Source organism: Musa acuminata, chromosome BXJ3-7, assembly GCF_036884655.1.
Source record: "Musa acuminata AAA Group cultivar baxijiao chromosome BXJ3-7, Cavendish_Baxijiao_AAA, whole genome shotgun sequence".
NCBI lineage: Eukaryota > Viridiplantae > Streptophyta > Magnoliopsida > Zingiberales > Musaceae > Musa > Musa acuminata.
The window spans coordinates 41,321,546-41,338,321 of record NC_088355.1 but is presented as its reverse complement, the minus strand read 5'-3'; the positions used below and the strand labels follow the sequence as shown (position 1 = coordinate 41,338,321).

General features: G+C 38.7%; 4 protein-coding genes across 4 annotated transcripts; 3 read left to right on the top strand and 1 right to left on the bottom strand.

Moving 5' to 3' along the window:
* Positions 1 to 4,376: 4,376 nt before the first annotated feature.
* LOC135642967 (monoterpene synthase 8, chloroplastic-like) lies at positions 4,377 to 7,332 on the top strand. Its single transcript, XM_065159447.1, has 7 exons — positions 4,377 to 4,568; positions 5,292 to 5,565; positions 5,654 to 6,032; positions 6,116 to 6,334; positions 6,419 to 6,557; positions 6,649 to 6,894; positions 6,986 to 7,332. The coding sequence occupies exons 1-7, from the start codon at positions 4,377 to 4,379 to the stop codon at positions 7,271 to 7,273; spliced, it is 1,737 nt and encodes a 578-aa protein (XP_065015519.1). The 3' UTR covers positions 7,274 to 7,332.
* A 582-nt stretch (positions 7,333 to 7,914) lies between these two features.
* On the top strand, positions 7,915 to 9,628 carry LOC103992840 (uncharacterized). Its single transcript, XM_009412712.3, has 6 exons — positions 7,915 to 8,074; positions 8,221 to 8,373; positions 8,749 to 8,835; positions 8,948 to 9,073; positions 9,155 to 9,253; positions 9,346 to 9,628. The coding sequence occupies exons 1-6, from the start codon at positions 7,972 to 7,974 to the stop codon at positions 9,414 to 9,416; spliced, it is 639 nt and encodes a 212-aa protein (XP_009410987.2). The 5' UTR covers positions 7,915 to 7,971; the 3' UTR covers positions 9,417 to 9,628.
* A 553-nt stretch (positions 9,629 to 10,181) lies between these two features.
* LOC103992836 (probable UDP-glucosyl transferase 73B6) lies at positions 10,182 to 12,183 on the top strand. The gene has a single exon (XM_009412709.3). It carries the CDS (start codon positions 10,429 to 10,431, stop codon positions 11,926 to 11,928), a length of 1,500 nt encoding a protein of 499 aa, XP_009410984.2. The 5' UTR covers positions 10,182 to 10,428; the 3' UTR covers positions 11,929 to 12,183.
* Positions 12,184 to 15,376: 3,193 nt separating this feature from the next.
* LOC135643865 (protein LIFEGUARD 2-like) lies at positions 15,377 to 16,742 on the bottom strand. The gene is made up of 4 exons (XM_065161246.1): positions 16,347 to 16,742; positions 16,119 to 16,232; positions 15,809 to 15,966; positions 15,377 to 15,726 (listed from the first exon to the last, which is right to left on the bottom strand). The coding sequence occupies exons 1-4, from the start codon at positions 16,603 to 16,605 to the stop codon at positions 15,520 to 15,522; spliced, it is 738 nt and encodes a 245-aa protein (XP_065017318.1). The 5' UTR covers positions 16,606 to 16,742; the 3' UTR covers positions 15,377 to 15,519.
* Between the last annotated feature and the right edge of the window lie 34 nt (positions 16,743 to 16,776).

Here is a 16,776-nt window from a genome sequence, read left to right as displayed (position 1 = left end):
GGACATAAATAGAAATTCTTTTATTTATTAGAGGTAAAACTGTGTTTTTAGTCAAAAGAAAACCCTAATCTCCCTTTTTGTGCCCATTGCATTAGGTGTGATTGTCGTCATGCATGAGGTGTCATAATGATCATTCGCAACCATTGTGCAAGGTACGGGTGTCACCATTATGCAAAGTCGTCGCATGTGCGGGGTGTGATCACCACCTATGCGAAGCACCACAACTGACCACTATGCGCAATTACCACCTATGCATAGCCTTCGACGTCTAGTAGTGGTGCTACTACAACCGCCACACATAGCAGCGATGCACATAGTAGCGATGCACAACTACTATTGGCAATTGGACGAGCGGCCACCGAAGGCCGTTGCCCTCAACAATATTATCACTGATAGCAAGTTGTTAGCAGTGGTCCATTGATCAAATACGATGAATTTTATATCACCAGCAAGTAGAGACGATATGGACTTGATAGAAAAGTAAATAAAAAAAAACTGACGAATACTTCATGCATCATAAATAAAAATTAATTAACACATTTTCATGAACGAAAAGTGTTAACAAATAGATATAATGTTTTTAATTTCAAAACCATGTGTTTGATATCAATTGAGCATAAAATCATAATATGTTATTGTTTTACGAAAAACTTTAATGCCAACATCTGAAATCAAATAACAATAAATCTAAATTTAAGATGTATACATTTTTGATGGTGCTCAAAATACCTTTATTTGATATGCGGGTACACCATCATTAGATCCGAAAGTATAGTGATGTCAATATATAAGTGATGGACTTAGAAACAAAGGAGAGATGAGAGAAGATCTGTAATCTTTAATTGATTGATTTATATAAATAAATAGAGATAAAAAAAATCTATAATTTTTCAATCATGTTGCGTATTTAAGTCTCCACACATTGTGTGTATACTCCATGATAAGTCCTATCGTTTCATAGACACAAATAAAGGGTCTATGATAAATAATTAAAATAACCGTTTCTATTAAAGTTCTCTCCTAGGGTGCACTATAATAGTTGGACTTACTTTTTTATTAACTAATAATTATATTCATAATATATCTTATTTAATTAGATAGAGTAACTGAGAACCGCACCATCACCCTTGCCTCGTACTCTTAGCTTGTCGACAAGGCTGTCGACCCTGCCCAGACCGCTAACGATGAGATCCTCCACGGCCACCACCTGATCGCCGATATTCATTATTGGTGGACCATCACCATTGTCACTGACCTCAACATTTTCTACGTCACCTTCCATGATATTCAACCTCTTCCCCTTTCATTCGAAGATTTAGGATCATCGGGTAGTCACCATCTTGGATTTGTCGGATCGACCCTCGTTAGAGTAAGACCGCATGAGCAACACATGGGACCGGATGAAGAAGGCGAAGCTAACCTGCCACCGTGTGGTAGTCAACATGTCTCAAAGTACGTTGATGTTTCGCACTCGCTTGTAATATAATCACAGCCACCCTTAATCCATTGACCAGTGACCCATGAATCCTCAGATTAAACAGTTTACAACCATTCGAGAATTCGAATGGAATGGAGAGAACTAATTAGAGAGATCGACCATGCTTTATACCTTTTCAATGTGGATGCCATGTTTCCCAAGGTATCTCCTCGATTCCATCCTTCGATTTCTCGTTGACTTTCTTCTGGTTCTTCGGATTTAATTTCTTGCACTATTGGTGTTGTAACATCTTCTGATATTTTGGAATCATACTCTAAAAGAATCGACCTAGTTATACCATCGACGACTTCAACATGTCATCATATTTTGATACAATGACTAAGAGAATTAATCTCATTTCACTAAGAATTGAAAGAGTTGAATTATATATCTTAGGTTCGGATCGTTACTTGAAACCTAAATTTTTTGAATTAAATTCATGTTCAAATTGATATAAGTTAATCTTGACCAAATCAAACTATGTGTTTGACTAAATAAAGAAATGGATGGCCATTTGAGTCTCAGGATCTCTCCACCTGTTTCGAAGAAGTGCTGTCACCATTCCCAGACGAAAAGAAAAGAATTTAAAAGAATAACTTCTAAAATATAATGATTAATATTTTAGAATTAAAGCTTATTGAGGAGTATTTTTTATTTTTTTTATCATTGGAAATCTATTATTCTAGTTAATTGATAAATGATCAACCAACGGTTTTAAGATCACGAGAGAGAAGATAAATGATCGATATAGACGACAAAGATACGCTAATACCATTCAATGTAACTAAAGATTTTTCTCCTCTCACCATAAATCAAGATACTGTAATAAATGTTTTACTTTATTTGAATCATTCATTCCCTTATTTGTGTAATATGGTTAAGAAAATAACTAAATATAGTTTCAGTGTGAAACAATTAGAAATTTAGTCAATTAATTAAATACTTATTAATTAATTAATTTCCTAATAAGCGATGACTTTTAAAAATAAATATTTTCTTTTATTTTTTTTAATACTTAAAATAAAATAATATTTCTTACTTTTTACGGAGGACTCATCTTCGCCTACATAAAGAGAGCTCTATCTTCGTTATTCGTTATAGAGGCAAGAGAGGATCGAAGAGAATATCTTGTCGAAGACCGGTGAGTCCTCTATTTTTTTTCTTACAAGTTTTAATTTTTAATTTTAAAATTTTTATATTTGAATTACTATAATTTTTATGGTGCATAATAATATTTTTAATTTCATAATTTTATGATTAGTGAATAATGATCATAGAATTTTTGTGTTAAAATAATTACTTAATTTCATGTTGATGATACTTGACTTGGTAATGATCTTTTAAGCTTAAATCATAAGTTGATGAATGTTAAGATTGATTTAATTATTAAAATTCTTATTTTTAGATAATAATAATAATTATTATTATTTATTTAATTAGATATACCTTTATTTAAGAAATTATGTGTGAATTTCTAAATTTAGGATAATGAATTTATTAGATTGTTTAATTATGAAAATATGATTTTAAATTTAATTATTTAGAAGTCTTTTTTAATGAATTATTTTTGAAAGTTTTAATGAACGACTTTTTCTGGTAATCCGTTCATGTTCAATTATTATTCTATTTTAAAATATTTAGAAAATAAAAATTAAAGTTTAATTTAATTAGAGGGGTCAAACACGAGTTTAGCCTTAGTCTGAATGATTGATCAAACTGAGTTGACCAAACCCATATGGCAACGGGTGGCCCAACTTAGCAATCCGGTGCAGCTTAGCCCATGCGGCTATGCAGCCCAGCTTAGCAGCCAAGCGCCGCCCAACCCGTGTGGCTAGGTGGCCCATCTCACAAGCTCACCCGATTGCATGTGCGATACATGTGACTAATCCGAGGCTCATGTAGGCTAGCCTAGCCTAGCCTAGCTAGCACTATACAACGTAGCTCGATCCGTTCTCCCTACATTGATTTAAGCTTATTGAATGAACGAGAACGGTTTAACTTGTTTGATTTCAAATTGTTTTGATCGATTTAAACTTATTTGATATAAATGAATTCGATCAAATCCGAGATAGACGAGACTAGGATGATTTCGAATCGATTTAGATTAGAAGCTGGTTTGGTTATATTTTAGTTAAATTGGATTTGGTTTAAGTCAATTAGACTATTTTAGAATAACCTACTAGAAATAGATTTAAGACTTGAAAGATTTTTTTTTTCCTGTGCTACTCAAAAGAATTTATATATATTTTTGAATAAAAATTATTTAGTGTTATAAAAAATTTAAAAAAATAAAAATAAAAATCTTCTATAAATATTTGTTATATTTGATTCTGAGATGTGACAGAAGGTTTTATGAACTCTCACAAGGTTTATGCGCCACAATATTGGGTTCCTATGACATATTAACATATTAAATACACAGTATTCTCTCTCTCTTTTTTTCATTTTTACTGTATCGACCCAAATCTTATCAGAAACTGTTGCAGGTTATGTGACTTACAGTATCCACCCAAGTCTCATCGGAACTGTCTGTCGTTCTAACCTTTCTAATGTACCCTTGTCCAATCCGTACTGATATTTTCATCCCCAACCTGCGTGGACTACAGCGTTTTCTGTGGCAATATTTCTCACAGTTCAAAAGCTACTATTCATCTGCTGGTACCATCCTATCAGTGACAAACAGTCCTCTCATTCCCCGAGCTGTGAGGTCTTCGACGGCACCACCCAACGCCATACTTTGTTTACTTTCTACTCTTTCCTGAAGCTGATTCTTCCAGTGGCCACAAAAATACTGACCACATAAAGACCACACAGTCTCGAGCTCTATATAAGAAGACCACCTCATATCTAGTCGACCAGTAAGAGCTTCTGCAACACTCAAGCCCGAAGGATAACATTTATGGCTCTCCTCTTCCGTGCTCCATCCTTTACCGGTAACCTCAACACTCTCCGGCGGACCACGCTCTCCGAGCGTCCAAGTCCAAGCATCCGCTTCAGCGCGCAAGCAGCTCCCACACGGAGAACGGCCAATTACCAGCCAAACTTATGGAGTGACGACCGGATACAGGCACTCACAAGCCGCTCCGTCACGGTGGGTTTGTGTATATACACACTGCACTTGTTCATATTAACTTCTGAAGTCTCTTCTTCGTATGAAACATGTGAAGATGATGATAAGATCATATTTGCAGCATAATTACAAGGCTTTAGCTGAGTTGATCGATGCGCAACGCGGCTTCGAATACAATGGTAGATCCATATCAAGAACTCAAAGTAGCGGAGAATAAGTGAATCACGTACTTAAATCCAAACCAAAATAGTATTATTTTGCATTATGATGACAGTACTATCAAGATTGAACAAATCATGGATCGGTCGCAACATTATTTTACGTTATTATAATACAATAAAGGAGTTGTGCGTACTTTCTGAGGAAAACAATGTCAAGAAGTTTTGGCTTCACTACACGACAGGTTGACCATCTTCCTCACGGCAGCCTCTTCCCCTGAATGCTATGAGTTGACTTTGTGTGAACAGTTTTGATGTGACCATCCACCCACGTAGCCTATGGTGCAAATTATATTTGGTCCTATTTACTTTAGTTTTTGTCATATGTTTAGTCTAATGTTTTTGTCATACTTTAGTCAAATAGAATGAATATTGTGAAATTTTATTCTTTACATATCGAGTAGATAACTACTAAATTTATATTACAAATTTTAAATATTAGAAATAGTTACGTGTCTCTCTGTTTTACGAGTAATCAATCGTCATTGTATGTATAAACACATATGGTTGATTGTTGTAAATTTAGGTCGAAGAGGAGCGCAAGACTAAAGGGATAGATGATTTGAAGGAGGATGTTAGGAAACTGATATATGAGAAGAAGGAAGTCGAGGACCAACTTCAACTCGTGGATCACCTACAACAGCTTGGTGTGGCTTATCACTTCAAAGATGATATCGATGATGTTTTACGGTGCCTTTACGGATCTCTCGAAGACATCAACATGCTTTTAAAAGATGATCTCCATGCCACGGCACTTGGGTTCAGGCTTCTCAGACAAAACGGGTTCGATGTTTCCGAAGGTGATTCATATTTCAGATTAAATCCTTTTTTTTTTCTCTTTAATCATCATGTCGCGATCTGACATGAATATGTTTTGTGGACAAAAAGATTTATTCAACAGATTTAGAGACGAGAAGGGCGACTTCAAAGCTAGCCTGCAGCACGAGACCAAGGGAATCCTGAGCTTGTATGAGGCTTCCTATGTCGCAAAGGAGGGCGAACTTGTACTGGATCAAGCTACGGACTTCACCACTAAGCACCTCAAATGCCTCATGGAGGAGGGATCGCTCGAGCCTCGTCTCAGGGAGCATGTGGCCCACGCCTTGGAGCTTCCACTGCATTGGAGGATGCAGAGGTTGCACACCAGGTGGTTCATAGAAGCATACCAAAGGGAAGCCACCATGAACCCTGTTGTGCTTGAATTGGCTAAGCTGGACTTCAACGTGGTTCAGGGCATGTACAAGGGAGAACTCCGAGAACTCTCCAGGTAAACTTGGATAGCTTGAGCTTAGTTCTGTTCTCATCGATTTACCGGCAAACCTTCTAAAGCAAAGTTGTTCTTGATATTAGATGGTGGACCAATCTCGGGCTTGCACAGAAGCTGTCATTTTTCAGAGACAGGTTGACGGAGAACTTTCTGTGGACCGTAGGTTCTGCCTTTGAGCCACAATTTTGGGAGTGCAGGGAGATACAGACAAAGGCAAACTGCTTAATAGCAATGCTGGATGACGTTTATGATATCTACGGCACCTTGAACGAACTCGAGCTTTTCACCGAAGCCATTGAAAGGTGATGAGGATCCCCTGCCATCGCAAGGATTTCAACTTTATATATATCGTCTTGTGTTTACCGTTATTCTGCTGCTCATTTCAGATGGGATGCTAATAAGATCGACAAGCTTCCCGATTACATGAAGCTGTGTTTTCTGGCAATCTTCAACGCGGCAAACGAGACAGGTTACAGAGTCATGAAGGAGAAGGGCTTGGACATAATACCTTTCTTAAGGAAGGCAGTAAGACACATTAATGCTTTCTTCCTTTCCTTTGTACATCAATCACCTGGTTTCTTCTCTCTATACAAACTCTCTACTCCTCGTGGTTCAGTGGACGGATCTATGCAAAGCGTTCCTGTTGGAAGCGAAATGGTACAACCAGGGCCACAAGCCAAAGCTTGACGAGTACTTGGACAACGCGTGGATGTCGTCCGGCGGTCATGTCTTCATGACCAATGCTTATTGCATGAGCGACAACCTGACGAAAGAGTCGCTGGAAAGCTTCTCCACTTACCCCAAGGTTGCTAGGTGTTCGGCCATGCTGTTCCGCCTCTACAACGATTTGGCTACTTCGACGGTACGTGAAGCTAAACCATGGAAGCCGTACACATGTTCTGCCTCATCTGTGCTTCTCACCGGCGCTAACAAATCCTATGGTCGGTGTGCAGATCGAGCTGGAAAGAGGAGATGCGCCGTCGTCGATCCAGTGCTACATGCTGGAGAGTGGAGTTCCAGAGACGGCGGCACGCAAAAAGATCAGGGAACTGATAAAGGCCAACTGGAGAGGAATAAATGGAGATCGGAGCTCTTCGTATGGGGAAATCTTCAAGACGGTGGCAGTCGGCCTCCCTCGGATGTCACAGTTCATCTACCAACATGGAGACGGATACAGCGCACCCGATGGAGAGACCAAGAAACAAATCATGTCGTTGTTGTTCGAACCCCTCCAGCTCTAAAAATTATAAGCTCGCTGTAACGTGGATGACCCATTCGAAGAAGGTTGCAACGTTCCATGAAATAAGTGACGTACAGTGAATTAGCACACAAGGACTTGGTTATTCGAAAAAAAAGAAAAAAAATATATTTATATTATATTAAACATTTTGAAGTTTTAAATCGTAACACAAATTGTCTAACGATTAATGTAGGTTCTTTGAAGGGGTAAAAATGAAATAAAACGACAAAGAAATCACACGCGCAGTGGCGTTATGATTTGATTAGCTTCACAAATATAGAAAATAAATGAGAATAATTTGTGAAATTTCGAAGTTCCCTTGAAATATAAAATAAAAAACTTCTGTTGGAGGAAACTTTTTTTGTTTCTTTTTTTCTAGAGAAATAGAAAAAAAAAAATCATGTAATGCCTAATCTTACAAGTCAAATCATGTCCAGCATTTAATTCCCAACATCCCAACCGCCACCTGCTTCCCGCAATAAGTGAGGAGAACTCGATCGAGCACCTACGCGTCGCTTCTCTTTCGGCGTGGCGACCACATCCCCAACTCCATCCATGTAATGAACTCTAATGACTGCATTAATATCCCACAAAAACTACTACCTACTCCACCGGTATCTTTATTACACTTACCAACGTACACACACCCTTCTCCTCTCATGCTTCTTCTGTGATCTGAAGGAACAGGAAGGACGAGGCATGGGTTGGGTTAAAGCAGTGCTGGTGTTGGTGGTTCTCCAATCCATCACCACTTCGCTGCCACTCTGGGCAGATGCAGGAGATCTTCTCTCCCCTCTCTTCAGTACGTACTCTCATGTCTTTAAGATTTTTCGGCACCTATGGATCGTTTTCCTCTCTTTGGTCTTTTTCACGTAAATTTCGATCCATCTTCTCTGTGTGCGTGATCAATTCCATGGCTTCTTTGCTTCTCTCGTCTTTGTTATACAGACGAGATATGCAACAACAGCGTGGAGTGTGGGAAGGGGAGTTGTCAAGTGTCGACGGACGACTCCTTTGGATTCGCATGCAAGTGCAATCCTGGGTGGTCTCAGTTCCATATTGGAGACTACTTCCGGTTCCTCCCCTGTATCATCCCCAATTGTAAGTCTCTCTCTCTCTCTCCCTTTCCCTCTCTCTCGGCTCAAGTGGATGCCAACTGGTTGGGCATCAAAGTGACATTTGGTTCCAGAATCAGATAGACAGCATAACCATTTTGACTTGGTCTCTTCTAGCGATATGTGCAGTTTTGCGAAGTTGCTTTTGAGATAGCTCAAATATGTATTCTTTTATTCCCTGAGAAGAACTCAGCTCTGTAGCTCAAATCTGCTCTGCTCTCGGTATTATTTATAGGTTGATAATTCGATGCCTCGACTATATAATTCATTGGTCATCCATCCTTAATATTATGCTACAATGGGCTCACATATATATGTATATATATCACCTTAAATACGGTGGACTTGCGTTGTCTTCTAGGTAGCATCAATTACTCGTGCTCCAATGGTTCTTCGGCTCCGGCAGCATCCCCCTCGCCTCATCCTACTAATGTCTCCAAATTAGACCGTAAGTATCGGCGTCAATGCCTTCCTTCTTCTTCATCATCTTCTTATTGCTCAGCACTAAGCAGCGTAAGAACCGCGTTGCTCTTCTCATCTCTCTCGATTCTCTCCGAAAGCTTGCTCGTATTCCTACTGTGGAGCGGGCACCTGTGTGAGTACGTCAACCTTCGGGTATCGCTGTGAGTGCGGAGAGGGTTTCAGCAATCTTCTCAACATGACCATTTTCCCTTGCTACAGAGACTGTAAGCACATAATTGCCCTTTTCTTCAGGAAAACCTATACGGAGTTTGTCATCGTCACAGACAAGCTGAGTGCTGTTTCAGGTTCTCTCGGAGGTGATTGTGCAAACCTGGGCATCACATTGTCGAATTCCTCTTCATCTTCTCCACCCGGTCTATCTGACAACGGCAGTTCATCATCAGGTGGAGATCAATCTTATATGGCGACTAAAATAATTCCTTTGAATGATTGTAAAACTGATGCAGTAGACATTCTTGTTTTGTTTTCTGAACAGATACAATTGGCCCCAAGAATCTTTTGACGGTGATGTTGGTGATTGGTCTTATCTTCGTCCGGACGAGATAGGCAGAGCTCAGTGTATCATGATAGAATTCTTCTGGCCACACACGCAGCATAGTTCATTAGTTTCGTACGCAGATTGCTCCACATGAGTTCACAGTTCAGTTGGTACTTTTGTTTTGGATGTATATAGGAATTAGAACAACCATTTGGTTTGATTCTGGGTGGTGATGTACCTTTTTAGATTGATATACATCTAATAAAGCACGCTTGTAGTATTTCTGTGATATCCACAAAACCTTATTCTAATTTGACAAGATTGATTTTTAAGTAATGAATTTATAATATAATAGAGTAATTATACATACATATATATATATATATATAAGTGGGTTAAATCGTTTAATAATGACTAAATGGTATTTATTCTTAAATAAAAATCTCATCCAATGTTATTTGTGTGATTAACATTTAATTAAATTTTACCTGAATGAAAAGAAATCATTGGTTTTGAATTACTATAAATTTCATATCGTTTAATATTAATATGACAACTATGCCCATTTAAATTTGTGACACATACAGATGTTCAATATACATTTGTAAAAAGAGGATTAGTGTTTTTTTTTTATAGTTCGAAGGAGACAGATATATGGTGGAAATCTGATCTATTGTCAGAGAATCTTTAAAGAAGATCTATGATGAAGTCGTAAAGGAGAAGATTCTCTTGATAATAGCAATGATGAAGTAGTAAAAGAGAAGTAGCAAAAAAGAAGATGGTAGATCTATGATGGCAGCAGTGATTCACAAATCTGGAAAGAAGAAAAATGATAGCAGCAGTGATTCATAAATTTTCCACAAATCTGGGCAGGCGACGGATTTGACTTTAATGCGACCAAAATTTGACGCATTCGAAGTTGAACATCCGCTATAGGGAACGTCGTCACTCACAGTAAATTGTGTGAGCGACATGGGCGCAATGTGATGGGTTCGTAAGGAACGGCTGCAAGCGCGGAGACGTCTATAAAAACCATGAAAGGATTGAAGCCCGTAGGAGTGGCGAATACTTGTGTTGCAAATGGCTACTTCTTCCTCTTACTCCGCGGCAGCAGGCGAAAGGAGCGAGGTGGGAGACACGAGGAAACCCTTCCGGGTGTTCTTTATCCCCTTTTTTGCCTCCGGCCACATGATCCCTATGGTGGACCTCGCCTGCCTCTTCGCAGCCCGCCCCGGCGTCGAGCCCACCCTCGTGCTCACCCCCGCCAACGCCGCCCTCGTTCGCCCCACCCTCGACCGCTCCGCTGCCGCCGGCCGTCCCGTCGGGCTCCTCCTCTTTCCGTTCCCCTCCGTCGGCCTCCCTGACGGCGTCGAGAACCTCGCCACCGCCCCGGCCTCCGAGTCCTGGCGCGTGTATAAGGCCGTCGACCTCGCCCAGACCGCTCACGACGAGATCCTCCGTCGCCATCGCCCCGACGCCGTCGTCGCCGACATCCCTTACTGGTGGACCACCGCCATCGCCGCCGACCTTAGCATTCCACGCGTTACCTTCCATGCCGTCGGGGTGTTTCCCCAGCTCGTGATGAACAACCTCTTCCGCTTGCGATCGGAGATCCAGGAGCGTCAGGTCGTCGCCGTCCCGGATCTGCCGGGCCGGCCCATCGAGATCCCGCGCGCCGAGCTGCCCGAGTTCTTGTTGGAGCAGAACCACATAAGCGACACATGGGACCGGATGAAGAAGGCGCAGCTGACCTGTCACGGCGTGGTGGTCAACACCTTCTACGGGTTCGAGCCGGAGTACTGTGACGACTACCGTCGGGTGGATGCCCGGCAGGCCTGGTTCGTGGGACCCGTCGCGCTTGCCTCATGCGGCGGCGTCGAAAGGGGTGGTGGCACGGCGGCAAAGGAGGATGGCGGCCGATGCATGGCATGGTTGGACACGAGGGAGGAAGGGTCGGTGCTGTTCGTTTGCTTCGGGAGCTGGTGCCACTTCACAGCGGCGCAGCTCAGGGAGATGGCAGCGGGGCTGGAGGCGTCGGGCCAGCCGTTCCTTTGGGCAGTTAGAAAGGACGGGGACGGCTCCGAGGAAGAGAGTGATTGGATGCCGGAGGGATGGGAGGACAGGGTGGCCGGGCGAGGCCTGGTTGTGAGGGGGTGGGCGCCGCAGGTGGCCATCCTGGGCCACAGGGCGGTGGGGGCGTTCCTGAGCCACAGCGGGTGGAACTCGGTGCTGGAGGCTGTCGCGGCGGGGAAACCGATGCTGACGTGGCCGCTGGTGTTCGAGCAGTTCATCAACGAGAGGCTGGTGGTTGAGGTGGCGGGGGCAGGGAAGCGGGTGTGGGAGGGGCAGCGGAGCGTGGCAGAACACGAGAAGACTGTGGTGCCTGGGGAAGCAATCGCGAGGAAGGTGTCCGGGTTCATGAAGGCGGGAGGGGAGGGGGAGACGGCAAGGAAAAAGGCCATGGAGCTGTCAGTGGCGGCGAGGGCGGCGGTGGCGAAGGGCGGATCATCGCACCGGGATCTCGATAGCCTGATCGACGAGCTGCTTGCCACCCGCGTCGGGAACACACAGCAGCGATAGAAGTTTGACCTAGTCGTGAGCCGAAGCTTCCGTTATCATCCGATCTGTCAAATAAATTTCATGTGGTCTCTCTAATTCTACAATGTCCAATCATTGTTGTATCAAATAAATGTCAATTAAGTCTCGGCCACCCAATCTGATCGTGAAAAGTGACCTAAGGAATATTTAAGAATGCTTTCGGTTTCTCTTGGCGACGGGAATGTATTTGGTGTTTGATGTGTTTCAATAAGACAACTCAAGCATCTTATTCATGGATATAGAGAAATATTTATCAAATTATATTAATTTTATATTGTTTTTTGCTATATTTTATTATTATTAATCTCTGATTTTTCTTTTTTGAATATTTGATTTGACTCTCCGTCTTTAACCGTGTGAGACGTGCTGCCAGGAAAGGAAAGAAAGTGAACTGAGTTTTTTTAGTTTCTTTCGAACTTCACATGTTCGGAATGCATATTAATGTCAATTCATTAAATTAACATAAATATGAAATAATTAGATAGGCTTTAGAGTTAGAAAGGATCATTGCTCTGATGGATGACTCTGACGGCAGGTATATATCCACAGAAGTCTTTGTCTGATGGATGACTCACGGCAGGTATATATCCACAGAAGTCTTGTTTTATTGTTTGGTATGGCATCTCAATATGTTTTATTGTTTGGTATGGCATCTCAATCACGATGGGTAGTCTAGATCATAGTATAATTAAGATGTCAAAAGAAAATTTATAAATATAAAAATCATAATATTATATTATATTATATTATAAAATTTTTAATGTTAAAATCTGAAATCAAATAACAATATATATCTAAATTTACGATGTGTATTTTTTTTTTATGTGGCTCGTCTTTCTCCGATAATCATAATCAGAATCCAATCATGTCTATAATATATCTTTTCTAATTAGATAGGATCATATAATCTAACACTCTCTCGTTTAGTCCATTAATTAGTAAAATAAATAAAATAAATTTTATTTAAAATTAATTTATCTAATTAGATTTTAAATTTTAAAAATCATTTATATGTGCACGAATTAAAAAACTATGTCAATAAGTCTAATAAATATAATAATACTATATTAAATTTGACTAGCAATACGAGTTAAGTTATCAATGTCATACTTCCGTCTATGTACTATAACCCTATTAGCTTTTTTTTATACAGTCCAAAATGATCCATATAATTTATCTTGTCAAGATAATTACATCATCACATTTAACCATAATATGTATCTACATAAATGTGAATCGAATAATAAAAAATAATAATTTTAAATACATTAGCAAGAATGTCAATTATAATGTCTACTAAAATATGTATTACCATATGTTTTATGGGTTTCTCATAAATCCAATCATAAGAACATATATTTTTTTAAATATTTTAGGCTATAAATCTAAATGAATGGATTAGCAAGTAATATAGTTAAACTTAAGTTATTAATTGATATTAGTTATTTCTAGACTCTTTTTTCTAATCATATACTTTATACTACAATACATAGAGTTATAATAGTATTTGTCATTCTCAAAGAAAAAAACTAATGTGATATATCATAAAATATCTTCAATGATTTGACAATTGAGTCTAATCACACTAAGTTAAGTTAAAAATTTATAATCATAAAACTTGATTCATGGCATCAAAGCCTCTTATAAAATCAACTTCTATAATTAAAAACATAATAATATATTACTTTATATTTTTTCTTATAAATTATCTCTCCAATTGATATAAATATAAATCATAATGTGGACTACCTATTATTGAGGTAATTTATAGAATCAACACTTGAAACACTATCATTTCAAGTTGATCTAATTTCATATATATATATATATATATGATGATATAATACTTCGTCACCTTTAGATATCTTATTATATTCTTTATAGTCTTTTAGTATTTTCATTCTCCGATAACTCTAGTATATAACCAATATTTTAACCGTAAAATTGATATATGATCCGGCATAGGTTTGAGCATACAATAAACTTTCAACGATGCATAGATAAAGAAAAATAAAATATTTTTCTTTATTTGATTTTTTCTAAGTCATTAAAAAATATTTATTTTGATTAAAAATTTTTACTTTTATCATTTGTTGTACAAAGTTTTATACTTAATCTCTCCGAGACTCGATCAATTATCTTTTTTAAGAGAATCCTGATAATCCTTAAAATATATTCTTAAATATCTCAATACTAATAATATAAGATGTATCATTGATATCAACTATTTTAAAATCCTTATGAAAAATTTGTAAGCTCAATATAATAAACTAAGATCACTATTGACAAATAAAATATTATCCATATATAAGACTAATATAATAAACTTTTTCTCATTGATCTTTATATATAAATATCAATTAATAATATTTTATTTAAATATGAAAAATGTAATGATATTAAGAAGCTTTATACCATGGAGGCTTGTTTAAGGTGATAAATAGATTTTTTAAATTTGCATATCAAATTTTATATATTTTTATTTTCTTTGTGAATCGTTTTGATTAACAAATATAAATCTATATTCTCAATTAGAAAACTTCATTTTACATTCTTATAATATAACTCAAAATCATAATGAGTTAATTTTTTATCATGTCATTCGATATTATTTATTGAATTATATTTATATAACAGATACTTTTATAATTATTAGATAATTCAACAAGTTTTCAAAAACTATTATGATTATTGATTTTAACTCTTCTTTTATTATATTATATCACTTTTTAAAATAATTATTTTTAATAACTTATAAAAATAATAAGAGACCCTTTTAATTCCTATGTTATGTGTAGATATATTATATAATGATTAGAAATGTTAAGCCTTCTTCCCTTCGAGATATTATCAAAACTGTTGATTATGATTATTTTACAAAATCATTAACAGTGATATCAATATTATATGTGAATTCAATAATATTATTTTGTTATTTATCTTTAATAATTTAAGTAATAACAATATCTCAAATGATAAAAGAGTATCAAAATTGTATCTCTTGAATATCAAAATTAAATTTTAATATTTTCACTCTCACTGATTTATTATTTTTTTTTAAAAAAATTATATTATCATATTTAATTATCCATATACTATGATTTCGACAAATAAATATGTATCCTTTCGAATTTTTATGAATAAATAATAAACTATCTAAAATAATCCTTAAATCTAATTTTTTTTCATATGAATTGATGATTCCTATCTATATAAGATATTTCTAAATATATAAATATCTTAAGTTAAGTTTTCTATCCATCTATAACTTAAAAAAAAATTATAGAATTAACTTACTACAAATCCTATTCAAGATATATATAATTATCCTTAAAACTTCTTCTCACAATAATTTGAGTATAAAATAATAATCTATCATGCTCATAACCGTGAGAGTTCGATATCTTACCTTTCAGTAATCCTATTCATATCATATTTATCACTAATATTTTATTTTCTAAAAAACATAGAATTATGAACGGATTAATGTAACAATCATAAAATTTATCTCAGACAAGACAGATAGAGAGATTTGGTGCAAACACCCTTGCAAGACCCACAAACTCCTCCATCTCATCCCTCGGATGCTCTAAATAGGGTGAGCAAAGAGAGGAAAAGGTTGGTGATATCGAGATACAGTGCTACGGCAGCCCAGATGTATTCATCGTAGGAGTAGCGTTTGATCAGGTTATCGGTATCGTAGATTATGTATCCGCAGAATATGACCGCAGCTAGCGCTCCATAAATCATAGCAGAGATCCTTCCCATGGGAAAAAACACCTGAAGACACCATGCAATCACATGAGTCTCATAGAATGCTCACTTTCCATGTAGTCACGTATGCAATGGCGGCCAACAGTACCTGGATGAGAGCAAACACCATCAGTATCATGACGGCAGAGAAGAGGAAAGGGCCGAGGAAGCTGAAGTCATGGCCTTTGGAAGCAGCCCAGAAGGTGTAGAGCGTGAGGCTCACCACCACGACTGCCGTGAGGATTACTGATTCGAGAATCACCTTCCCTGCGCAGCGAATTCGAAACCAAGTCTAATCTCTTCGGTGTGCCATCAGCAAAAAAATGACTTTTTTTTTTTTTTTCCTTCCCCCCTTAAAATGAAGCAGGATTTCCAATAAGAATAAAGGAAAGGAAGGGAGGGGTGAGGAGTGAGACTACCGCTGGTGAAGGCACACGTCAGTCCAACTGCGAAGCTGATGGATACCGTGAAGACGCCGAGGAGAAGGAAGTTTAAGGGGTGCTTCTGGTAATAGTAGTACAGGGGACACAACACTGCCACAATTCGAAGCATATCCCGCAATTTCGAGGCGATTATTGCTTATTTTTGCAAGTAAAATTAACAAAATTAAGGAGAAATAGAAGGTGGGTGGGAAGAGGGAAACCTACCGATGAAGGGAAGGATGATGAGGAATATGTAGAGGCCGAGGCCGGCGCCGGAGGAGACGAAGAATCGGGAGACGGGGGGAACGGAGACGACGACGGCGGCCACGGCGACGGTGAGCAGCATCTGGACGGCCAGTATGGTGTAGATCTTGCGGATGAAGGCCCACCGCAGCTGCGGCGGCTCCAGCATCATGGGATACAGCGGCGGCGCCCCCGCCGCCTCCACGTCCCTACCCTTCCAGTACCCCGGCCGCGCCCACATTCTCTCCGGAACCCACCAAGCGACGACGAAGCGATCGAGTTGTTCTCCGAGGGATACCGCAAGCGCTTCTTCCTTTCTTCGCGGGCGGGCTTGCTAAATGACAGTCGGGGACGGGTGCGGGCGAGAGAAGGGAGGAATGTTCGAGACGAGTGTGGATGACACGTGGCGACT